The sequence below is a fragment of the Lactuca sativa genome, chromosome 6 (assembly GCF_002870075.4).
Source record: "Lactuca sativa cultivar Salinas chromosome 6, Lsat_Salinas_v11, whole genome shotgun sequence".
NCBI classification, from domain to species: Eukaryota; Viridiplantae; Streptophyta; class Magnoliopsida; order Asterales; family Asteraceae; genus Lactuca; species Lactuca sativa.
In genome coordinates, this window is record NC_056628.2 from 187,489,849 (window position 1) to 187,516,974 (window position 27,126).

A 27,126-nucleotide genomic window follows, 5' to 3' on the forward strand; every position below is an offset into this window, starting at 1 on the left:
AAGAGAAAAGATGAATAATAAGAGAGCTATAGTCAAAAACTCTATTATGATTCCGACCATTGAAGACAAAAACAAAGAAAAAAAATACTCAAGGAAGAGTTATTTATGAAGAAAAATTCGGTAAGCTTTCGATTATCATCATGTTTTATTTTTCTCCTGTATTTATTTCTAAATCAATATCATTTTTATTATTAAAACCTCATTTAAATATCAATTTAGTATTCATTTAAAATACATCATTAAAATATCAAGTTAACATTAATGATATATATATATATATATATATATATATATATATATATATATATATATATATATATATATAATTTGATTATTACATATATTAACATATTATTATATAAAGATAATTATATATTGAAATTGTTTAGTTTATATTTTATTGATATTAGTTAAATAATTTCTAAATTATAAAATAATTTCATACAAATACAAGAGTATAAACTTGAATGATTTTAGTTATAATTAATTAGGATATTTGTTAAAAATATAAAGTAGTTGTTGACATGCCATTAGAAATATTTTTTAAAGAGTATTAGTATTGCACTAAAAGTAATTATAAAAGATGATAAGTATTGCAGTAATTTAAAACAATGTATGTATATTATATAGTGTGTGATAACAAATAAATCTTGTAATATATATATATATATATATATATATATATATATATATATATATATATATATATATATATATATATATATATGTTATTAGAGTTTTTTTAATTGAAAGCTTTTTGGATAAGTTTGTTAATTAACAAGTTTTAACAAGAGTTTTTTCATTTATTGTATGTGACCCATAGATTTTTAACCAATCATAACTAGACAACCTCTACAAAGTTCTCCTATTATGGATGTTCTTAGGATGACGAATTTTTCTGTTTCTTTTCATTTCTTTGCTATCTTCCCTAAGGCTAAGGGATGTGGGGTGTGATGAATTGAGGAGTATGAGGTGTTGTCCCTCACCTCATTTTTCTCTTTCAATTGTGTTTTCACATGTACATATAAAGTCTTTTAACATTAAAAAAAACAGTGAAAAATGATTATTTTCTAAGTGAAATGGAAAATTAGTAGAGGAGTTGAGTGATATGACACTGAGCCAAACAAAAAATGAGATGTGGTGAAACCATAGCTTACAAACATGAAAATGATTTTTTTTCTCTCCCACCCATAAACCATCTTTTTAACAAATAAATAAATACAAAATATAAAACAAGAAATTAGAATTAGTATCAAATAATTTTTATATAGTTTATGTTTTACGTTATATAGTTTATGTTTTACGTCTAACCATAAATTGTCCGATATCCTCCACCCTTAAAAAACTACAACATTTTTTTTTACCGTTATGTAGGCTCTTATTGACTAATCAAAAAGAACTCTTAAAACTAGGACAAATCGCAGAGTTTTGTTTGTTTCCAAATGAGATCAAAGATTAAATCATCTTTTTTTGAGCGGACAAATTTTTATTAAATTAGTAATATGCTATTATAAAAATGGCAAATCCTATAAAAACCTCCACAATTTGGGTTTTCTTTTCGGCCTAACTAATGAAAGATTTTTTTTCTTCTGTTTTTAACCATGAGAGTGTTTTTATTTTCAATAAAAAGAAAAACACTAAACACTTTGAGTTATATAAAAACATTATAATTTGGAATTTGTTTGGTTTAACCATTAGAAGAAAGAAACAAGAAAAGGGTATGAAAGAAAAAAGTTGGCATTTAAGTATAACTCAAACTGTACAGTATATAACTATATATATATTGTCCAATTGATATTTGTAGAGTTATATATATACATTCATTGCTGAGTCATGAGTTTTGATATGATTTAAGTTATTATAATAATAAATGTTAACCGAAACCAAATCCTTCATTGGCTTCATGGATTGCTAGCAACAGTCTCTCTTCCAGATGCTGCTTTGATGGATATTCCGGTAGATCCAACTGGTTGAAACTGCATCCAACCATATTTAAATTTAATTTAAAAACATCAAATTCACTCTCAGGGGCAAAAAGGTAATTTGACAGCAAAACATGGTTATCTTACCATGTATGAGCAGAAGGCAAACGGTCAGTGCTTCCATAAGCCTTGTGAATTTGAAACTTTTGGGATCCAGAAATACCTTGCAAACCACTAAACCCTTCTAAAGGCACCTGGCATTGTATGTATGTAAATACTAAATACAGGGCCAAAAAAAAAAAAAAAAAAAAAAAGGTATACACGTATGTACCTTTGAAGTGCCAGTGACAAACTGCAATAAACGAGCCTTGTCTTCTTTACTTAAAGCTTGAGCAACTTCCCAAAACCACTGAATAACAGGAGATGCAACACTGTATCCAGAATACTCTGTATTCCCCCTCATATCATCCACTAACAAACAAAACAAAACAAAACAAACAAACTGCTGTGTAAATAAACAATAACAAGGAAGGAAGAAAAAAACAAACTAAAAGTCAAAATAGTTGACTCACAGTCGATATCTGGAAGTCCACTAATTAACAGCTCCAATTCTTTATCATGAAAGATGGATATGAAATCCCGAGGGACCAATTCATTAAAACCCTCCAAAAATGCATTTATTTGGGGACGAATAGCAGTGGTCAACCGATGCTCAGCAATTAAGTCAACATATTCATGTTTGTTTTCGTCTGTAACTCGGATGTTTCTTCCACCAGGGATCAGTTCATAGTCCGTTACCTTCAATCAACACCATAAATAATTACAAAAATACCCCTCCCAGTTACAACATTCAACATTGATTGATTAAGGTAAAAAAAAAAAAAAAAAATCTGAAATTAAATCAACAATTCTTACCTCTGTTTTTTCACATAAGATGAGCTTCTCTTCATCCGCATCGATACTAAATGTCAGATCTAAAATATCATTGATATTGTTCTGCACGTCACAGTTTTCAAATACGTAAGTAAAAAACATGGATTTTTTTTTTTTTAATTTTATTAGTAGTAGTAGTAGGAGAAAATGGGTTGACTCACCTCAAGCATCCACTTCAAGTTTTTGAAGTAACCTGGATCGATAGCTTCAATGTCATGGTAGGTTACTTTTACTCCAAGCATATGCTTATAGAAAGATCTTGTGAAATGAACATCAAGCAACTGCCCATCAAAAACTGCTTTCCCAACCTACAAATAAAAACAATCCACACTCACAAACTCATTCATGGATTTTTCAGTTTTTTAATAAAAATGACTTACAACTCTTCCAATGAATTTGAAGTATGAGAGATGTTCTGTCTGATAAACAGAATTTGGATTTGGCTGAAACGTTGACTCATTACCAACAGTTGTAAAAAGCAAAGCTCCTTTGTCAAAAATAACCCTCGATAACAACTGATACCATTCCCTAGTAAGCCCACCTGCATCAATACCTTCCTCCCCTTGAAAATGAACAGTCAACCTTCCTTTTAGATCTTGCGTTGACCTCATTCGCAACTGATTATACGAATCTTCAAGAATGTATGCTCTTCTAACAGAGATTCTCAAAGAACTATGATGATGATGGTGATGATCGTTTTGGTGCTTGATTTTTGATCTGAAATGTGCCCGCTTGTTGTCAAAATCAATAAAACGTGGGACCCGCAGTATCACTGAAAACGATTTCTCAAGTAGTCCCGGGTTTTGTCTGATAAAAGCGTTCAATAGTTTTCTATGTTTTTCTGAGAATTTCATAAAAGCCACATTCTTTTCGTCAAGTTTCCCGGAAGTGCTGACATCATCACCCGCCTCTGGTTGCCCAAAATGCAACTTCTCACATGTCACAAAGAAAGATTCGATGTATGGCAAGATGTTTTGAGTGCCTGGAGGTAATGTTCCGGAAGGTTTTGAGGTTAAGGGTATTGATTCATCGGGGGTAGTATCGGTATAAGTCTCGATTTTGCTTATACAAGCACTCAGTTCCATCCATAATGGCTCTAAAGCGGTGTTTATGTCGTTTACTAGTGAAAGGGCAGAAGCTTGCTCTTTTTTGACAATTGTGTGTGCTTTTTCTTGATTAAGTGAAGAAACAAGGGAGCTTAATGCTTGTATAACCCTTAAGATTGCTGTTCCATCTGAAGTAGAGGAGGCATTATTGATCAGTGCTTTTTCAATTTCACTAAACAGATGTAACTCATTGATTGCTAATGAAGTCAGGTTCTTCATGGACCCAGCTAGCTCGGTTATGAATAAATGAGAATGGTGAGGAGCAATAGCAACCAACTTCTTCAATATATCAGCCACAAGAGTATATACATTGTCCGATAAACTGAAATAAAGATTTTGTTATTCACAAAAACATGTCATTCTCATATCATCAATGAAATAAAAATATCAAGTTAAGTAGCATACTTTCCTTAGAAAAACTTAATTGGTAAAATAGGTAAATATCAAATGTGACATAAACCCTTAAATCAAAATGCATAGCTGAAGAAAAAAAAAACCAGACCTTTCACGTGCAAGCAACGAGCAGAGAAGGCGAAGTTCTGCCTGTGGTAAGTTTAACAGAATATCATGAGATTCTTTTTCTTGATTAGCACCAGATGATGAGGGTTTAGAGGCATCATCATCATCCTTTGATGATTTAGGATCAGACTCTTTCTTGCTTTCAGCATTATCAATGATGACATCTAATAAGTTTAACAGCTGGGACAGAAATACACAAAAAGAAAAGATGATAAAGAATGATGAGTATGTTGAAATTTTAGCATATGGGTGAAGAAGAGACAGTTTTTAGTTTTTTACCTGCTCAAGATGTGCAATACTTCTCAGATAAAGTGGCTGTTTTAAGAGGCTCAACAACAATGTGATGGACAAGAAACCTTCTGTTTCATCATCTTGAACAATCATGACAGCTTTACCACGAGCCTTATCAAGAGTTTGTGACCCCACGGAAGCTTCTGGAAGGATTCTAAACTGAAGCAACAGTTTGGCAACAAACTTATGATTCTTGGCTAGGTACGTTAGGGTTTCTAGAACACGCCGTGACACCAAAGGTGGTACACCTAAAAATAGAGACAAATATATACATAAAACAAAAACATAAACCCCAAACCCTAATATGCTCTGTAATGTATTACCATCAAAACTTTGAGGGCGAGAATACATGAGATGACTCTGGCAAGAATAAAGCCGAAATGAAGGCTCAGAAGCATTTGAAATGCTATTGGGCTTTCTTGTATCAAGGACCAAAAAGTCCATTAATATTTTCACCACATCAGATCTAGTGTCCGCATGAGCACATAAATTCAAAAGCAGTCTTTGTAGCTGAGGTTTGTATATTGGCTGGATAACAAAAGAAAAACAACAGAATGATGAGAAGGTGTGAGGGAAAATGAGCAGAATCACTCTGGCTGGATTACTACCTGAACTACTCGAAGCAACCGAATCATTGCTTTGAGATCACCCGTGTCAACTAAAGGAGCTCCATCAGTTTCAATAGGCTTACTTCCTGTTGACCTACGTGTCACAACCCCATTGGATCCAGCTATTTCACCTCTTCTAGAAGACTCGCCTCTCCTACTTCTAGGGTACATACCAAAAAGTGTCCGATTGAACCGACCCGCAAACCTCTCTCTCAACATGTTTGCCTCCGCCACAAGAGCAGGGGTAAGATTGGAAAGAACAGCTTCTGACGATGTTAAAAGAACCTAAAGATATATATATATATATATATATATATATATATATATATATATATATATATATATATATATATAAAAATTAGGTTAATTACTCAAAAGGAAAATGTAAGGCCAAAAAAAAAAACATACCTCTTCGCGTATTTCTGAAGGGAAAGTAGCGATTATTGATACGGTATCCATCTCCTCAGGTTGACCTTCCAATCCGTGTGACCGTTGTGCCCCTTGTGCCTGTTGTTGTGCTAAAACTTCTGCTCGGATATCTGGTGGGAGTGCTGCAAGGAATTCAGGGTCAATTTCATTGTCATTTCCATTGAAATTTTGTGGTTCAGTATTTACGGGTTGTGCCACTGGACCCTGGCGACCAGAAAGAACCTCAGCACGCAACCCATCAGGAAGTGCATCCAGGAACGCAGGGTCAATCCGTGCATCTTGATCTTGTTGTTCTGTTTCTTGACTAGGGTTTTCTGAAACCTCGGTTACACTATCAAGTGATGTCATATTCCCATTTGTTCTTGGTTGCCTCTCACCACCATCATCACTTCCAATTTCAACATTCAGGCTCTGAAGACTTTCTCCTAACGTGGCTCCACTTTCACTGCTTTCTTGGCTCACACCTTCAACAGATGGACATATGTCTCTTTGAGATTCATTGTTTTCAGTACCCGTACCTTCAGGAGGAATGGAATCGCCAACACTGTTGTTGTCAGTAGTGGGTTCAGGTTCGTTAGTTTCAACCTCCGGTGGCTTTTCAGGAGCTGGGGGACTCAATTGAGAAACCAATAAATCTTCAAGGCCTGAGGGAATAACAGATGAATTTGTTCCACCACTTTGCTGGTTATAAGCCCACATGCTTAGACGATGTGAATGTCCATGGCGCCCATTCCTTAAAGACCGGAATACTGATTCCAATCGTGATGAGGTTGACTCTGGATTTCTGTCAGTAAGCCCATCATGAGATGAAGAAGGCTCCAAGAGGAGTGGATGCTGAGAGGTGCCAACAGTGTCACGTGTCCTCCCAAGAAGATTGTAGATGGACGTTGTACGCCCTTGACGTCTAGAACCAAAAACCTCAACAGGCATCACTTGGAGGGCATCATTGGAAAAACCATGGTCTCTTCCAAATACCTCAATTTGGTCCAATACATTCATCCCATTCATTTCTTCACCAAGTCCTAATATCACTCCACCATCATCATCGTCGTCTTCATCATCATCATCATCATCTTCGTCTTCTTCTTCTTCTTCCTCAATCATGTCCTCATCAAAATCATCTTCATCAACTTCATGTTCATGTTCATCTTGATCCGTGTCAAGCTGCGGCAAGTGATGGACTTCTTCATCTTCTTCAAGATCATTGTTTTCATCTTCATCCTCATCTTCCTCTCCATCTTCTTCTTCTTCATCATCATCGTCATCAACTTCATCCCCTTCATCCCCTGACATATCTTCATCGTCATCTTCGTTACTCTCTTGATTGTCATCTTGGATTTCAAATCTTATTCCAACAGAATCAAAACCATTTTCAAGAGCCCTAATATTATTATTCTCAGAAGTTTCATGCATGTAATCATCTTCAATTGGGGGAGCAAAACTTCCATCAATATCCTGATCATGTTCCATGTCATCTATAACAGCTTCAGATCCACGATAAGTCTCAATGCGTTCTGTGGGGCCAGAACTTACGATATTTTCATTTTCAGTTTGCTCATGTTCAGTATGATCAGGAGGTTTTGTTGCATTATCACCTTTTCCAGAATTACCCTCAGCAGCATGGACATGTTCTTTTGTAACCACTTCTAGAACCTTAACCACCAGAGGAGCAACCTTGAGTGAATCAACATGATCCAAGTCCATGACTTTTAGGGTTTGTGTAAGTGACTTAACCAGACCAACATCAATAAAAGTAACAGAAGCTTCTCCAGAAATTGAAGAACCTGTAGGCGAGCGAGCAGCCAGCACATCATTCAGCAAATCAACAAAAGCTTGGATATTCTGACCTGGGGGTCGAGGAACCTCAGAAGAATTATAGAAATCAATAAAAACATTATTAATCTCCACAAAGATTCTCTTCCTTGCCTCTACAGAACGCACACAAGAAGCTACTAAAAATTGACTAGCTTTGACCGCAAGTTTATGCCTCCAGTCAACATCTGTCTTCTTCTCCTTTTTATTATTTTTCAAGTAAGGAAGAAATTGATGAAGAATATGATGAAATACTCCACCCTTTTGGGCACTGCTAACTTCATTATCTCTTCGAAGCAGAACATGAACAGATGGACTATACATCAACAGAATCTCTGTTAGGAGCTTTAAAATGAACACAGCTTTCGCCATAGATGCAAAATACTCCTGGCTATTATTTTCAGATGTGGAAGCAACCGCTTTCCCTTTCCCCTTGTTCAAAGCAACATCAATGTCCATATCTGTTAATGATGATGAGTCCTCGTCTTTTACAGGAGGTGTAAAAGTTATAACAGAAGCCAAAAGCAGCTCGATTACATTCACAAAACTCTGAGGAGGTTTACGATGAACTTTGATCTTCACTGGAGTTTTTTCCTTTTCCTTTTCTTTTTCTTTTTCTTTGGACTTATCTTTATCACGGTCTTTTAGCAATATAACATATGGTCTTTCACCAACCATCTCAATTTGGCAAACAGACTGTGCAGCCTGCATGAAAATCACGGGGTCCCTTGAAATGACAGATGTCAGATTCATGAGGAAGTTACGGGGTGTAAGTCTTCCATTAGATTGTCGACTGGCAGCTGTAACAACACTCTGTTTTATTTCAGATTCCATTGCTTGCTGGAGAGTTTGTGGGTCTTCAAGAATATGGCGAATGATAGATCCAGCAGTGTTATCAAAGCCAACAAACAGACTACCTGAAGGCAAAGATAGCAGCAAAGGCAAGCCACCAGCATTTAGGAAACTAACAGCAACAGAATGAGTTCTTGTAAGTGTGGAACATAGCTGCAAAACAGCCTGAATCGTTTCAGATGGAAGCTGGTTCTTCAAATAGCCACAAGATATCTCAACAAGTCTCTTTTGCTCCTCTATATCTATTGCATTACCAGCATCGTCTTTCTTTAACAGCTCTGAAATATCAGTGTTCATCTTTTCATCCACCTGAGCAAGGCGATCAACAGAAAGAAAGGCTGCTGTCACCCATTTAGGAACCTGCAAAGTTTCATTCTCATGTACGCCAGAGTTCCATTTTGACAAAAGATCCGAAGCAACTTTAACTAAACCGCTTTTAGAAGCAACTTCCCGTAAGTCTTCATCCTTGTTTAGAAGCAAAGCAAGAACATGAAAGAGGGATGACAGCATGACATCATTTCCACTACACAGCTTCACCTGCTCCACTACAAATGTTATAACATTTGACTTGTATTGACCATCTTCATGAGAACATATCATTAGAAGAAGGTCCCGAACTGAAAATGCTAGAGAATCCTTCGTTTCTAGAAGCTTCTTACAAGTAGACAACAAGTCATCAACAGCAGGTAAATGTACAGTTTCCTCTTCGATCTGCTGATTAGTATCAACTGCAACAGAGGAAGAATTACCAAGAGACATAGCAAGTGCTTGAGCAAGTTCATCATCTTCTTGTACTATTTCAGGATGTGAGAAAAGCCATTCTGTTGCCAGCTCTACACTATTGGACCCCACTTGTCTCAAAGCCTCTTCTGCTCGAGATCTTGGAAACCCCATTTCAACTATCATGGATATAGTTGTTTCATTTGGAGGTACAGAGGGACGCGATGCAGAATTTTTCACTTCAACCCCAGAAAACACATGACGGATAACAGAAATCACTGTAGAAACAAAATCATCATTGCAATCGGTGAACTGGGGATGAGTCCATAGAGGAAGCACAGCTTTCAGAATCATGGATTGAAGAACCTTCACAAAAACCTCGGGATCTTTCGGGAAGAGAATGTCTCCATTTACAAGCGGTTGTATAAGCAAATGTTTTGTAGATGAAGACAAAATAAAAGATGATGTCACAAGGTGATCCATAAGTTTACCATAGTTGGCTAATAGACCATTAACCGTTTCTTCTGTGTCAGTTTGCTTCAAGACCCCCTCATCAGTCTCCATTGGAGCCCTAAAAATCAGCTCAGTGGTAGCTTTGAATGTGGTCAAAACTGACTGAACAACCCCAAGACCATACAGACAATTTAACAGAACAGGATTACACGAGTCAGGTTTATCCAGTAAAACACCATCGATAAATTCCACAACTTTTCCAAGGTAGCGAGACTTTGTTGACATGGATGCCACTGATTTCACATGACCTTCAAATTTTAAATGATCTAGTGAAATGGAAGCAATCATGGAAGCCACTGATTTTGAAGAAGGTGTAACTGTCACTGTATCATCTCGTCTTCTAGAAGGAAGCAACATAGCTTTTCCTAGCTCTTGAAACAAATTTGTGATGTGTGAAGAGAGTGACCTCATCATGTCTGAAGATCCAGCAGGATGTGACCGTTGACTAGTGGGATGTGATCTTTGACCGGCTCCAGAAGAATGAGTGAGATCGCGATACAGATTGATCAAATCAAAAAACTGGGATTCAGAACTCAATCCCGACATTTGCCTTCTCATTAAAGGATCAAGAAACTGTCTGAATGAATTAAATCTTTGTTCATCGGTTTCTAAAGGCTGTGATTCTTCCCCGTCAATATTTTCATCCTTGATTTCAATCTTAGCATCTTCAAGCAACACAATCTGCCATAAAATCTCACGGTGGACTCTTCCGATATCTTCTAGAACATCTTTGCTACCATTCCCAAATTCCTGGAGTAAAGCAGTAACCCATTTATTGTCCTTCGAGGCAGCTAGAGACAGAAGGAATTCAACAAGAAAAAGAGAAGGAAAAACTCTTGAATCTGGTGTGGATTCCGGATCTAACAGAAAAGAACCTGAAACAACCTTAAATCCTGCTAAAGTTGTCTTCAAATAATCCCGGAGTGAGGAACAAAAAGCACGTGCTAAAGAAGCAGAGTGATGTTGAGTAAAACTTTTGAAAACCATTGTGCTATGTAAAGCTATGGACATTCCTTCTGATGATTGAGTTATACTTGGTCTTAACAAAAGCTTCAACAATGCTTCAATGCCATTTAACTCTACAAACAATCGACAATTTTCAGCATTTTCCATTGTTCGATGAACCAACACCATTACATGAAAAATACATAATTGGATGAACTGCTCATCACTAACTCCTTTTTCCTTCTCTTCGGTGTCCACATCCATAACATCACTCCCATTGACCTCCCCAAATTTCCCTGTACCTTTACTTTTACTGTCCTCTATTGTAGCAATTTTGTTGATAATCTCAATAATCAAATCTACACCGGTTGGTTTTAGGGAAGTAACATGGCGCATAAGCTCCTCAAAAGCATTAGCCAAAGGCACAATACCATCACTCATTGGAAGGACATATTTCTTGAGGGTAAAAACGTCAACTAAGAATCTCAGAGCCGAAGTTTCTTTGACTGCTTCTAGTCCCTTGGCATTGAGACAAATAGCTGCAAGACCATTAGGAACACAAGTGAGAGACTTTGAAGAAGGAAGAATGCCAGCTGTCACTGTTGATAAAAAGGCGTCAGGAAGACCGGCTTCATCCAATGCAGGATAACAAGTGGGATCTTTGTGAATCAGTTCACACATCACAGTCACGGTTGAGGAATATATATCGCCTCCAAATTTATCCACATTCTGAAAGATCATTACAAGAGTGGCAGGGAGAGAAACGTCATTTTCACTCTGATGAGTGTTTGCTGGAGCATAAGTAGCACAACCGAGTGCCTTCAATAAAACCCTAATGAGCCTCTTCTGTGAAGAAACCAGATCCTCACTTGTAGGAGAACACTCCCCGATGCTCATTGAACTATCATCTCCTGTAGTTGAATGACTCGAATGAATCACTCTATCCACTTCTGTCTGCAGTCTGATGGTCAAAAGGTCAACCCCTCCCAAGTCTCTGAAAAGGGTAACAGCTGAGTTACTATAATCCATGAGCTTTTGTAGAGTCTTCACAGATAAACACACAAGATGCATGTGTAGAGGATCCATATCCTCTAAAAGAGGTAAAAAGGTTGGAACCATTCCCGATCCCCGTATAACACTCCCAGGACTTGAAGTTGATATCACTTGAAGCAAGTAGAATTGCAGTAGTGCTTCAATGAATGTGATAGACGATGGATCACCTGAGTTGTTTAAAGACGAAATCGCCCTTTGCAGGACATTAAGGAGAATCACACGGTTGCCACCTGCAATGTTTGATCCGTTGAGAATACGCGCCCTCTCATGAGACGATGAATATGCAGCCAGCTGTGATCCCAAAGCATGCATAGCAAGTGTACGAATAGTTGGAGATATAGTTTCTTCAGATTTCACAAGTCTGATCAACTCGTTTGTGTATTCTGGCTCATTTGCAAAAAAGGACATGAGTTCATCATGGGAATCGCTTGATTGAACAAGAACATTGAAAGCAAGAAGACATATCTTGCTGTACATCCTGCATATTCTTGAAGAACGAAAGGCATGAGCATACCTAACCCTAGTCAACAACAAAAATCTATGGTCAACTGGGACATTGTACTTCTCAACCAAAAGCTTCATTATCGATAGATCATCCTCTTTCCACATATGAAGATCTGGAATGTGAATTGTATCTGTGCCATGCAACTCAAAGTATAGGGTGGAGCCCACGTGGTTTTGGGAATTACCATTATCAGAAGGCAAGTCTGAAGGAAATAAGGATAGACTATTGTCCTGTGTTCTTTCGTTTAAAACAACACATGAATACAGGCCTAAGCCCTCTTCCTTGCTTCCCCATCCTTGTGCTAATGATAAAAGACAACTGTTTATTGAACCACATCCTATGAGTTTCCCGTTTCCATGGAGCTTTGAGGGGTTTATTTTCACTAATGTTGAGAGTGTCTCCAAGGTGGCAATGAGAACCTCGGGATCAGTTGATGCAAGTAATAGCTTGAAATGCTGAAAAAAAAAACAGAAGCACGCTTTAGAGAGGAACATTTGACAGATTTGGAGTAAATATAGAAACATACCTCTAAGCCACTAAATGATCCCTTGTTGTGGCAATTCTCTAAAATGATACGCATCACACGAAGAATTTGGAGAACTGATTGCTTTGGGAAAGGAATGTCATCTTCTATGATATTATCTGTCAAAAGGAGATCCTTCCTAGCAGACAAATACGTCTTGAAGTATGTATCAAAATGCAGGAACAGTGGCCTCCAATGATGAAAATTGCCCTGAAAATAAAGTAAAATGTTTAGCCAAGTGCCACTTGGACAAACCGTTAAAAAAAGTGACATGGCATATGATCTATCACCTTGTTGTACTCCCAAGAGAAACCTGAAAGGGGGATTGCTATATCTTGTAATGGACACAGTATCACCTTGTCGATAAATGCCTTTACTTTTGGAGGCTGCAAATAAGACAAAACACATAGAATTGACTTATTGTGGATGTAGCATATTAATTAAAATTGTATTTGCAAGAAGATTCATATCAGCTTCCAACAAGAAGTGCTATGTTTAACATTCAAAATCATAGTGCAGCTAAAGACCAGGAGTAAAAATGCATGAAAACCAAGAATAACTAGCCCTAATGCAATAGGCCAATCATGCAGTACATGACCTGGGACAATTACTATGATAGTAAACTTTAAATGCTCTTTCAATAATGCCATTCCAAAATCATGAATTATCTTCTAGAAGCTGCCCTAAATGCATACAAATCAATAACAACACTATAATAACGAACTCGTAATCCTAAAGGCAACAATGGATTAACACAACACGCATAAGCACCTGCCAAAATGATCACTCAAGCAAAAAAAAAAACCACTTGATATTTAACTAAATATACCAAACGCAATGAAGCGAACATTAACAAGAAGAAACGAAAACTTACAGTCTCGGAATCGAGTTTAACATTTGGACCAATTGATCCTTCGCCGGATAAAAGCTGCCGTAACCTCGACGGCAAGCTCGATCTTACGGTACCCGCCATATGATATCAGGCTGTCTTTTCACTCATCTACACTCCTGTTATACTGAAAATACGAAAGAAGAAGGATTCAATCAAAGATTAAAGTATGAAACAAAGCGATTGAAAAAGAACTTAGAAAGAGATATTGACCTGGTTGTGTAGAGGGAGGAAAGAAGGATTAATAACATCAAAATTGACTAAAGAATCTAGAGAGAGAGAGAGAGAGAGAGAGAGTATGAAAGGGTTTAAGCGTGTGTTAGAATGAAGTCCCTAAAGCAAAGCAAAGCGCAGAAGAAAGAGAGAAATGTTTTGGTTCGAAAGGGAAAGGCTAAAAACGTAATTTTAATTAAATGCTTTTTAAAAAGAAATCAGAATGTTAAAAGTCATGATTTTTTTTTTTGAAATTTATTCTTTAAAATAACACATAAATAATACATCAAGGAAAAAAGAGTAATAGATTGAAATGAAAAAAAGTAAAAAAAAGTTGTTGTTTTGAGTTTCATTAAGTGTGTATTCGACAAAACTAGCTGTTAGTTGGTAGCTGAAAAATGTAGTTTTTATTTGTTATATGAGTGTGTAGGGTTTCAAAGATTATGACAATGAGTCCCCTTGATGAAATGTAGGTTAAAAGCCCAAGACTTGTCTTTTCTCTATAAATAGTCATGTATTATTCATAATTAGGGTTATGAGTGAGGCAAAATGTAGCCGCCGCATTGTGAAGTTTCTTATGTAGAGTTAGATTCTTTAGTCTATTCTGGAAATGTAGTTTATTTCTCATGTTTTGAATAAATCGAATGATCAATCGACATATCTTCTTATTTGTGTTTGTTATTATTTTCCGCATCTTGTTCATCAAATCACAATTAGGGTTTTAATCCCAACAAGTGGTATCAGAGCAGGTCTTTGAAGATCTATTGATTTTTGAAGTATCAGTTCTTGGTTTGATGATGTTCTGCACAAGTTATTGAAGATTATTGGTGTTTTGGCGGATTGGAATCAAGATTCTAGTTAAAAGTTTTGTTCATGAAGATTTATGAGGTTTTCTACTATTCGTTGTGGTAATTTGATCCAATTCTCTTTCAATTCATTATTTTTCGTTGGATCTGATATGATTTGAGCCAAATCATCAAGTCCATATTCATTTCATTATGATTCGATCTATTTTGGCCCAAAATGAGTAATATATTACTGTTCATATCCAATTCTAAGCCCAAATTCTAATCAAATGTGATTCACATCTTCATGTGGTTTGAGATCAAATTTATTTGCCGATTCAAGTTCTCATAATTGTTGAAATTATCGTGATCGATTTTCGATTTGAAGCCAAATCTATTCAATTTTACTATCAATTTCATTGATTCATTCATGTTCCTGATATTGAGTTCCTGATCGAAACATGATCAATGTTCGTTATATTGTTGCTCTTATCGAGTGGAATCATTTCATGTTTTGACTTGCTAATAAGTCATATTCTTAAATCAATTTGGTTTAATTGATCATTGTTGATTCTGATTTTGGATTAAATATGAAGAATTCAAGATTTTGTCTAATATTTGATGATGATGGCGATGAACATTTCAAGAACCGATGAAGACCCTATAATTTCAATCGAATTGAATTTTTGTTCTGAAAATTATTTATGAGGAGATCTATTTGTTGTTTGTCCAGACCCGGTCCTGACGGTAGGCGACCCGAGCGACCGCCCCCAAAAAAATGAAGGTATGTTATATGTACTTTTAAACATTACAGAATACAAGTCTTGCATTAAAGGCCCAAAGCCCCAAAATAGCCCACTGGATCAACTATTCAACAAGGAAGCGGACATCTGGTTAAAATTTGAGCCACTAATTCTGTAATTCAAGTGATTTCAAATCTCTAAACCCAAGTTGGATGTATAGCTATGAATGGTCGGAATCTAAATCGTTTTCTTGAAATGGAACAACAATCAAATTGCTCAATTCTTAATCGATGTTAGCCTTCAATATAGATTTTTTTTATTGGAACTGAAACGCAAGCACCGAGGGGGATAGATCAATACGCACGCAAGGCCAAATTTAGTGTGTAGTTTTTGCTCTTATTTTAAATTTGAAATCGTTTTGTTGGACGTGGAACTTCTTTAGTCGTTTTCTTATTTAATATGTAGTATGAATTCACAAACTGATGCATATACAGGGGCAAAATTCAGAAATTTTTCCTTCATTCAAATTTGTCCTGATTCTTGCTTTCTTAGACTATAAATTTAGAATTTCAGGTTAATCAAAACGTTTTATCAAGTATGACCTACTCTCACTCTCGATTCATATCTTCTCAGTTAGGATTTTCTTTGTTTACCAGGTTTTTATATCACTGTATCTTTTGTTTGTGTATCATGATTAATTAGAAATTTATGATTTTTGTTTGTATACTTAGATTTTTGCTTGGATGTTGTATTGAAAGTTTAACTTTGGGCTTGCGTGAGTTGTAAACAAAACTTCTTGACAGATATTATTAGCTTACTTTATTAAGTTGAAAACCTTATGATGCTAAATGATATTTTCTATTTGTTTGGTATTGGTAGAAAACATAATTCAAAGTTGAAAGAATATGATTAGTAATTTAGGTGTTGTTTGTTTTTTCGAAGTGAAAATTTATGAAGTCTGTGGACCACCTCTGCAATCCTCTGTAGCAGAAAAGGTGGAACAAACAGTTGCAACCTATAATAAGAAGCATGTTTGTTTTTTAACATCTGCAAACTGCTGTAGTAAACTGAAATTTAAATAAACCAATTTTATAAACTGAAAAATAGTTCTCAACAGCGAAATTTTAATAATTCTAGTCTTAAAACATTGAAAAAGATACTAAAAAGAACATGTAAAAAAACAAAAATATATAAAACTTTTTAAAAGAAAATTTTAAAAATATAAAAGAAGCTAACAATTTTATTATATAAAAAAACTAATTTAAAAAAAAACAAAAAGGATTATAATAAAAAAAAATTAAGAAAGTATTGCAAACGATGTCTACAAAATTCGTAAAAATTATACATGTTGAAAAAGATGCAACTGAAACTGAAAATATTATCAACCGAAACGGTAAAAAAAATTACAAAAATCAAAGTTTTTCTTCAAAATCAAGTTAAAAATTTTGTGGAAACTATAAAAAGAATTTTTATTAAATTCGTAAATAAAAGTTTAAAAAATCAAAGTTTAAAAAAAGTTTAAGAAAAAAATAAGTTATACTAAAATTCCAAAAAAAAAAACATTTGAAAAAAATGAAAGTTGAAGATGTTTGAATAGGCAAATTAAGTGTTGCGATACACAGCACACGCGCAAAGGTTTTGGAGTCTAAGGGGGTGTTTGGCTTAGCTTTTTAGAGGCCAAAAGATCTTTTTGGAAAAGTTACAAAAAGTCAAGTTTTCCTGACTTTTCCAAAAAGTTGATTTTTCTTCTTTGCAAAATCTAAAAGTAGCTTTTAAAAGTCTTTTGCCTATGATCTTTTTCTAAAAGATCTTTTGGCCTCTAAAAAGCTAACCCAAACACCCCCTAAAGTCTTCCAAAAAAACAAACTGCTGCGAGAGAGAAAGTGTTGCACGTGTGCTATGCCGCAGGGCAAAAAGTGGTTTGAAGAGTTTTAAAAAAAAAACAAACAGCACCTTAGTAAATAGATTGTTTGAATTTTTGCATTTTATTGGCTTTTGTTTGAAGCAAAGTGTAAATGTGTTGTGAAACTTATAAAGAATGGTTTTTTGTAAAATATGTAGTGGTTGTAAGTTTATACGTAAAAACCTAGAAATTTATATGAATAATGTTTCTTATTTCAATATACTACATCTTGCTTAGCTTTTAGTATATAAGAAACTGAAATTATACTCTTAAAGCAAACACCTTGTATGTAGAAATAAGATCTTCATCTTCTCCCTTGGTATTATATATATATATATATATATATATATATATATATATATATATATATATATATATATATATTCTTTTTTGGTCATTTTGTAATCTTCTCATATTGACATGTACATATTATAGCATACAAATTTTGTACTAATTGCTAGAAATAACAACAGACCTTCATTTATTTGTTTATTATTGCATCTTACTTTCATACTTTCAAATATTTTTGTTATACAACTATATATTTTCAATATTTATGTCTTTGATAATATTTTTTAATGACTTTGCATCTAAAAACTAGAATAAACATTTTTCTTTATATTATCATATTTTTGTAAATTATTTGAATATGTATTTTGGACCCTTTCTTTCCATTCGCCCCGGGTAATACGTTTGAACCGACCCTGTGTTTATCAAGATTTAGTTTCGATGATCAAGGCAGAAACACTTCAATTGGTGTGACATGCAACGGTGATAGTAGATACAACGAATGAAATCAGGATTATTGGGATGAACAATGGTCAAAATTGAAAAGGTCAAAATTGAAATATTATGAAAGACGTTACCTACGAAGGAATGATATCGGGATGATTTAAGCGATTGTTCTTGGTGGTCAATGCGAAAGTCAATATTGAAATTGTGATGTTCTCATATGTTCGCTACTTCATGGTTCGTAGTTCTTGTTGTTGACGTGTAATGGGTCTCGGGAACATTGCTCAAACTGTAAAGTCAAAATTGTGAGCTTACCTACGAACGTTCGTTGACAACAATTCGCAGCGAACCTGTGATTGGATTCGGTTTTTACAGTAGATTTGCATTAGGTCCATGATCGATTGATTCAGAGTGAGAGGTCAAGGGTTCGGGGCTGCCTTGATTTGCACCATTGGACTTGAAGCGAACCTCTCGCAGTCGATGCTTCTAAACTCGGAATGAACCTGGATTTGTTGTTCCAGTCGGCTCGCATCTGGTTTTAGACTAGATTCGTGTTTGTATTGGTGTGGAATTCGGAACAAATGATTTCTAGTTTTGAAGTTGGAGGTTTTGTATACGAGTTCTAATCCATCTTTTTAATCGTCCGTATCGATCAAGTGGCGTTACAAATCTTACAATTTGGGTTGTTACATGATATTTTTTGGTGGCTTATATAATTAGCTTATTTGAAGATCATTGTGACTTGGAGGGGGAGTTCTTCAAAGACAAGAAGTGATTTGGTTTCTTAATTATGAAATGGGTTTTTATGGCGAGTTTGGCTTTCTTGAAGATCTTTGGGATTACATTAGAAAATGAAGTTTAAAGACATTACTTCAGTGCTTGGTTTATATATCCTAGAACCCGTTTTTGAAGACTATTGAAGAATCAAGATTCGTGGATTGCTTCAAATATTCCTCGTTGCGAGATCATTTATTATTTGCTAGATGCTTGTTTTGGAAATTGAAACCTTGTCATCCATTCCATACTTTGAGGGGGAGATTGTAGGGTTTCAAAGTACTCCATGGATTATGACAATAGGCCCCCTTGATGAAGTGTAGGTTAAAAGCTCAAGACTTGTCTTTTCCCTATAAATAGTCATGTATTATTCTTAATTAGGGTTAAGAGTGGGGCAAAATGTAGCTACCACATTGTGAGGTTTCTTATGTAGAGTTAGATTCTTTAGTCTATTCGGAAAGTGTAGTTTATTCTTCATGTTTTGAATAAATCGAATGATTATTCGACATATCTTCTTATTTGTGTTTGTTCTTATTTTCCGCATCTTGCTCATCAAATCACAATTAGGGTTTTAATCCTAACAGAGTGTTTGACAAAAAATAACTGGAAGCTTTTGAAATATATAAAATTATATAAAAAGACTATATATATATATATATATATATATATATATATATATATATATATATATATAGGCTTAGGTTATTATATTCAAACTAATTATTGTACATCTATCGTATGCTATGAGAATTACTAAGAGAATAAGTTGTTTAGTAATGCGAATACGTTCAACCTTACAAGAATATCGTCATTTTCATGCATTCTCATTAATTATTTTTTTTTCTCACACATTGTTTTTCACTCATTTTCATTATGACAGAATACGACCTAATAAAACATTCTGACAGAAATGAGAATAATAATAATAAGTATATAATAACCTTATAGACGATTTAATTAGTAAGAATGTGTGTTAATGACAATAGTTATGTAAGATTGAGCGTATTTATATTATCAAACAACATATTTTCTTTATTATTCTCATAGCATATGATAGATGTGTTGGATAAGGTGTCTAAGTCCGTAACTATATTTGGTATCAACTTGACCTGACCCGGCATGGTCCATTTGGGTTGCATTTCACCTAACAACTTTTATGGATATACTTTTGAGAATAATGTCACAACTAGAAATTTTTGTGCCTTGTAACTACAACACTTAAGCCAAATTATGAATCAAAGACATGAGAGCATGTATGATGCTTACTCCATGACAACAAAATTTCAATCAAACACCCATACAAGCATTTCAAGTAGTCAATAAGCAATTGGAAACCCTAGAAGTTCTTGTTTAAGTCCATTTTAGACTAGGACTTCCTTATTGGGCCCAATGGACCAATAAGCTTCCAATTTGAGTATCTTGGGCTTAGAACTCTTAAAATGGGCTCTAATTGGACCCACTTCCATTTATTTCAATATTTTGGGCCATATTGGGCCTAGAATGAAATAAATTATTTAAATGAACCATATTGGGCCATAATTAACCTAATTTAGCCCTAATAGGTCATAAAAACCACATTCATATTTATTTGGACCAAACATCACTTAACATAACCATGAAAAAGGCTTAAGCATACAAGGCCCAATCCTTTTCTTTTTCCCTCTCCAATTCTCGGCCCAAGCCCAACCCAAAGAATGAAGAGTTGACTTTCCCATGCCACCTCACATTTGTCCATAGGATTCCCATGCACCATCTCATGTTCGTATGCAAATCACTTCAAAACCTCTCTTCTCTCCTCTCTCTCTCTTGCTCTAGGCCGAATCCAAGCACACACACACACACATTTCACTCATAATTCTCTCAAGAAACTCTCTCATTTCTTCTCCATATTTTTGAGATCTAAGAGGTGTTCAAGGGATTTCTTCCATAAAAATCATCATCAAAGGTAAGATATTGCTTAGATCCATAAGCTAGCTATTTCATTTCATTCAAGAATCATCTTTTAATTCATTCAAACTTATGATCTAGCACCTTAGAAGCATCCAAGTTCGAGATCTTCCAAGAAAGGTTGCTAGGATCGAATTCTTCTCATCTTTTCCTTCCAAAACCGAAACCACACCCAAGGTGAGTTTCGTACCCCTTCTTTTCGGTTTTTATGAGTTTTTATGGAGGAGAATACAAGTAAATGTGTAGATCTATGTGTAAATGTATGTTATGTGTGATTTGATGCATGTATGTGTGTGATATCTTGTGTTTGTGATGAATATGTTATTCAACAAGTGTGTAAAACCGAGATCTAAAACATGAGGAAGGAAATAAACATAACCTAAACTATTTTATACTAATCAAGTCAAGAAAAATAGTTTATATGGTTAGGATGAACATACTTGAACATAAAACTCATTTTTGGGCTTAAATTGTTAAAAATACAAAACTAAGGGCCCAAACCGCCAAATTATAGTTTCTGGAGGGTCAAAAGAGTCCAAACAGTTTCCATAATAATTTTTCTGAAACAAAACATTTTTGAAGGACTAAAAATGTAAATTTTACACTTAATGGGCTAAACTTGGGCTTCTCGGCCCAATAAGCCTATATGCGAGATTTTCAAGTTTGAGGGGCTGAAAAGGAAGTTTTCTATAAAACAGGGGATTTGAAGTGTATTAAAACTATTTCAATGGTCAAAAATTCTTTTCAAATTCAAAAAGGACCAAAAATGTAAAAATTTTCTCTTTTGGGCCAAAACTGTAAAATTTGCGAAATTGAGGGTTTTAACCGAGAAAACATTATTCTGAAAGGACTAAAGCTGTTTACAAAACAAAATTTGGTTAAAAATATCTTTTCAACAAGTTATGATACCAAAGTGTCAAGAAAAATGGTTTAAGGACTAAAATGGAAATTCTTTTATATAAAGGACTAAAAGTGCTAACTTTATAAAAGAAGGGTTGTGAAAAGGTAAAAATCTTACTTTTAAACAAATAAATCCCTTAAGACAAAATACGAGATCCACGACTACCGGCGAAACGTAATAACAAATACACTTTCAACAACCAAAATTGTTACCAAACGAATTGATTCGGTCTCGAATCAATAACAAAACAAAAATCAAATAACCGTAGTACTTCAATAAACACACGACAACTACGAGGAGTCAATATTCAATCTTTGGGCTTGAAAGTTTCAAATCGTGCTTGTTGGGCCTTTCTAGCCCAATAACATGATCTTTGGGCCCGAAGGGGACGCACTTACATGTTAATGGGCCTTCTATGACCTAATTCCATGTAAAAGGACTTTAAATAGCTCTATTGTGTTGTTGGGCCCCAAGGGTCCCTTAGTACTGCTAGCGAAGTCGAGAAGTCAAATGCGAGTCGGGCCAAGTGCTTTTCGCATTCCCAATAGCCTTGAATGACTTATGGAAATAAAGGAGGCTTCTTACCCTCCTTTCTCCTCGGTTGTGGGGCTATGAGAAACCGAGTAAGCAGATTCGTGACGTTAAACAAGAGAAGTCAGGGTGGTTGGATTATGTGAGTAGTATGGACGACGCCTCAAGGATCGTTCATAATTTTTAGTTACAATCTAGTCATTTTCAATAATGTGTGATTGTAACAACTCACAACCCTTAATTAATCCAATGTCACCTGGGAAATCAAAAACAATCGTCGTATCGGTATAACAATAAACAAGTCATGTAATTTACGCATTGGGAAAACATCGGGTTTTCCCGGGGAGTTCAACACTTTTACCTACGTGATGTATACAAAGTTCAACAATTATACATGTTTTCAAAATCGACAAGCATACTTACGGATCTTCACACTTTTTATAAACAATACTCTTTTCAGAAAATATCAGATTTTCTGGGTTTTCAAACTTCACAAAAATCATTTTCCATAACATGACTTATGAACTCACCAACATTTCATATGTTGACCGTTTTCAAAATAACTTGTATTCTCAGGTAACAAGTAAACAAAAGAATATGTATCAAGTTATATCATGGTGTTTTGCTTAGATTAATGATCAAACGATTTATGTTATGAAATTGTAATGTTAAAACAATGTACTGAATGTAAACAATATCGGTTGTAATATTTCAATGCATGGTGATGAATGATGTTATGATTCATGTATAATCATTGTGATGGTATTCAATTTAAGTCACAAGAGCCCTCGGACGTTTCCGCCGTCTGGTTCGGGGTGTGAGAAATAAGATGTTTATGATATATTAATATATTATTAGTTATAATATATTAATATGAAATCATAATTATTTAATCAGTATTGATCAAGAATTAATTTAGAATTAATTTAGTGATCAAAATGGAGCTAATTAAATATGGACTCTTATTTATATATATGGATTGGGCTAAGATTTATTTAGGATGGGCTAAGAGTATATGAGGTCCATGGATAGTCCATGTAGCTTTTAACCAATGGATCCTAGGTAAATGAAGATTCATGGGTATTATGGTTTAACCCTAATCCTCCATACTATATAAAGGAGTCTTTGGTTCAATAATTGACACTAGTGTGTGTGAGAGCATAAGGGTGAGCCGATTTCTATAGTGTTCTTATTCTCTCAAGAGCTTCCAACTTGTTTTGGTGATTTGTGACACCACTTGAGGCATCCACACTATTGGTGCTAGGCTCATAAACTCCAAGCTACTCACTACAAAGAAAAAGTATGTAAATCTATCTAGAATTTTTGCTATTCATGTACCTAGGATTGCATGCTAGATATGTTAAAGCTTTGGAAATCATTTTTCATGTATAATAGAGAAAACATAGTTCCAAAGCTTCTAGGGTTGTATGTGCACCTTAGGATGCTCAAAACCCATCAAGATGTACAATAATTAGTTAGAATACTTGAACCTAGCTCTCTCTCTCTCTCTGTGTGTGTGTATATATATATATATATATATATGTGTGTGTGTATGTGTATGTGTGTGTGTGTGGAAATTGATTTAAAAAGCTCAGTAGAATTTTGTTAAACGCTACATGAGGTAGCTTTTAGATTTAGGATAAGGCCTAAATTAATTAATATTATAATAAAGTTCCCTTATCTCCTTATCCTAAGCCCCATGAACGAAAAATTCTAGGCTATTCCTACCCAATTTTCGTCCACCCCATCCCATGGGGTTCTAGAGTATTCTTGCTTCAACTTTCAGTAAATAACCAAACAGTCCTTGCACTTTCAATTAATCAAATTAATCCCAAAATTAAGATCCATTAAGATGTTTATAAAATCGAGATTTGGAAGTTGGAACAGTTATTGGACTAAATTAAGGGCTTAATAATTAAGTTAGGGCATCAGGGGTTTGCGCAGGGCGTAAATCCCCTTACATGGGGTGTAGCTCAGATTTCCCCCGTCTTTGTTTCCTTGAGCTTTACGCAAGGCATTGAGTTACTATGTTGGGCGTATATTGGCTGGATGTTGACTTTTGACTTTTTGATCGTTGATCGTTGACTTTGACAAAGTTTGACTTTAGTTCAGTGATCAGTTCAACTGTCTTCTATACATTGAGGTGGGTTTTCCCCACTATACTCATGGGTCGAAGGCACCAATGGCACCTACTAGATTGTGTTATGTATCCTTGTGTATAGGATGTTGTTATGTTGTAGTGATCTGTTAGATTGGTAGATTTGTATGATTAACTGTATTTTCTGGTTATTGTTTATCTGTTGCATATGTCGACATAGTACAGTTGGGTTGAAGCGGTACTGCTTTATTTTGTAAGCCAACAAACCCGGGAGCAATCCAGTTATAAGCTAAGGGCCGGGAGGCAATCCAGTCTTATGTTGTGGGCTCAAGAGCAAGCCAATCATGAGTTGTGGGTCGGGAGTGGGCTATCCAATTTCATGATGTAGGCTTAGGGGCAATCCAGTTTGTTGTTGTGGGGCTTATTATGCATGCATTGAATATGTATTGTCGTGTGGGGTATTTTGGGGGAACCCACTAAGATTCGGCTTACAGTTGTTGGTTTCATGGTTTTAGATACCTCATAGGATTGGGGCAATACGAATGCGTGATCGTACACATCCTATTGCTTATATATGTTTTGAGAGATTTTTGATACTCTGATTTTATGGATTTGTCTTGAAACAATTGTTGGATATATTTTGGTTTGTGGAAATGTTTTACAAAAATGAGAGTTTTTATCATGATTTTTGGGATGTTACAGAACCCCTTTCTTCACTCATCGCGATTCTAGCTTGACAGCAGCCCAACCATTATAACCTTAGGACATTTTTGTCCCAACTTCTAACCTTCATATCTTCTTTGTTTCTTACCCGTTTTCTATGATATGTATATCCACACAAAGGTGGGAACATAGTTTATACATTTGATAAGTCATATCTCAATGAATTAATACACGTCTTAATCTATTAAGTCACCCACTTGGCTAAAAAAGCATAAATATATCAATTTTACCCTTTTGGCCAAAATGTATCTTCTCATGCATTATTTCTCTTGAACTTACTCATCTAACCTCTTATAAGTGACTTAAACTCTTATTGTCCATTTTCATGAAGTCATAACTTCATAATCTTATCTCTCTCTCATAATTGACCATTTTACCCTTTTGGTCGATATTTAACTAAAAGTCAACTTTTTGCTAAATTTTAGGTTTTTACATGGCCGCCGCCTTCTCTACCACCGAAGCGTCCCTCATTGTCGCCACCAAGGTGGTTCCAACTACCATTATGGTCACCGTTTACGCCCCCTCGTGAAGAATTAGAACCTTGATTGTTGTTATGATTCACCTTGAGCACAGTGGATGCAGAGGCATGGTCATGATGAAAGGCTTAAATGATGCGGTTTTGCTTATGTAGCATGCGTTATTCTTCAATGGTGAGCATGAATTACATTTATAACCATGTTGGAAACAAAGATTTATGGCAGATCATTGTGGTAATGTGATCGAACTTTAGTGGTAGACTATTGATGGCGTAAATGACAAGATTTCGTTCAGGTACTTCAATAGTTGACAACTCGGATATATTCTTGATCATGATACACTATTCTATAATTATTGAGTCTCCAAGGACAATGTTCATAAGTTCATTATGAAGCTCTATTGGCTTCTTTATTGTCTCTGAATAGCGCTTCAATACCTTTCCATACTTGAGAAGCAGTAAAATCGACTTTTAAAATGGAATTGAGAAGACACTGGGATAAAGTACCGTACAACCACTGTATGAAGATAGATTCGACTTTAGACCACTCCGGATTCGTAGGTTTGTTATAGGTGATCATAGATGGAGTACCAAATACAAAAGCGAATGATATTTGAAATAATTATTATGGTCATATATATATATATATATATATATATATATATGGTTATATTATTTTGTTTATAGTAACTATTGTGTGCCAGAATGCACAAATATGAACCATTGGATGGAATATAATCAAAAGTCATGATCTGAGGGTCTATGATAGTAGAATAGGATAACATGTACCATATAATCACACAAATTTGAGCATAAGGGCATTTTAGTCAATTAACCTATATTAAAAAAGGAAATTTTTGGATTTTTAGGGATAATTAATTCCTTTATTTTAAATATATGAATATTTAAAATTAATTTAAAATTAAAAATCTGATTTTATTGTGTTAGAATGATAGAATTTTAACCATAAACTAGTAAATATATTTTTCGATTTTATTCAGTCAGAATGACAAAATGCCAACCATAAACTAGTAAATACATTATGAAATAATACACAAAATCGATTCTTGAACTAATAATATACCAAATAATTATATTGTATGATTGTGATTCATTGAATAATAACAAACATTCTGAAAGAATAACAAGTATAATTCTTAAAAAATAATAACATTCTTAAACAATGAGTGTGATCATTCTTTAATTCATTCTTCAAGCCTTTCCCATCTGGTCTTCAATCCATTCTTCAAGCAATTTCTATCAGAAATTCATTACCAAGTAATTTGTAGTGATACACTTGTAACAACTGCACATTAAACATACAAATAATTAACTACAATTCTATCAGAACACAACAGTAATATTCTTACAGAATAAACTATTCTTGCATAATGGTTTTGAACATTCTTAAAGAATTTGTATTATCAAGAATATACAACTGTAGTTAAAATGCCTCCTGCTTCATCTTCAGAATCTTTAGCATCAGCCTCCATCTCCAGGTATACTACTTCAAAATCTAATGGAGAAAAAAGTACAAAACTTGCTTGAACCAAAATAACAATTCAAGAAAACAGATGATAAGAGTTACCTAACGATTGTCATATTTGGAGCCTGAATCAAACTTCTAACTATTTCAATTGAGAAATAAGATGATAAACGTTTCTGGCCACTAGACGTCTCC

General features: G+C 34.8%; 1 protein-coding gene across 1 annotated transcript; it reads right to left on the reverse strand.

The window, feature by feature from the left end:
- Positions 1–1,721: 1,721 nt before the first annotated feature.
- Positions 1,722–13,988, reverse strand: LOC111898847 (E3 ubiquitin-protein ligase UPL2). Its single transcript, XM_052764810.1, has 16 exons — positions 13,834–13,988; positions 13,606–13,747; positions 13,022–13,117; positions 12,735–12,941; positions 5,788–12,663; positions 5,380–5,664; positions 5,095–5,299; positions 4,760–5,019; positions 4,464–4,660; positions 3,236–4,283; positions 3,017–3,163; positions 2,838–2,918; positions 2,495–2,720; positions 2,254–2,393; positions 2,070–2,176; positions 1,722–1,976 (listed from the first exon to the last, which is right to left on the reverse strand). Exons 2-16 carry the CDS (start codon positions 13,702–13,704, stop codon positions 1,874–1,876), a joined length of 10,077 nt encoding a protein of 3,358 aa, XP_052620770.1. The 5' UTR covers positions 13,705–13,747; positions 13,834–13,988; the 3' UTR covers positions 1,722–1,873.
- Positions 13,989–27,126: the final 13,138 nt, after the last annotated feature.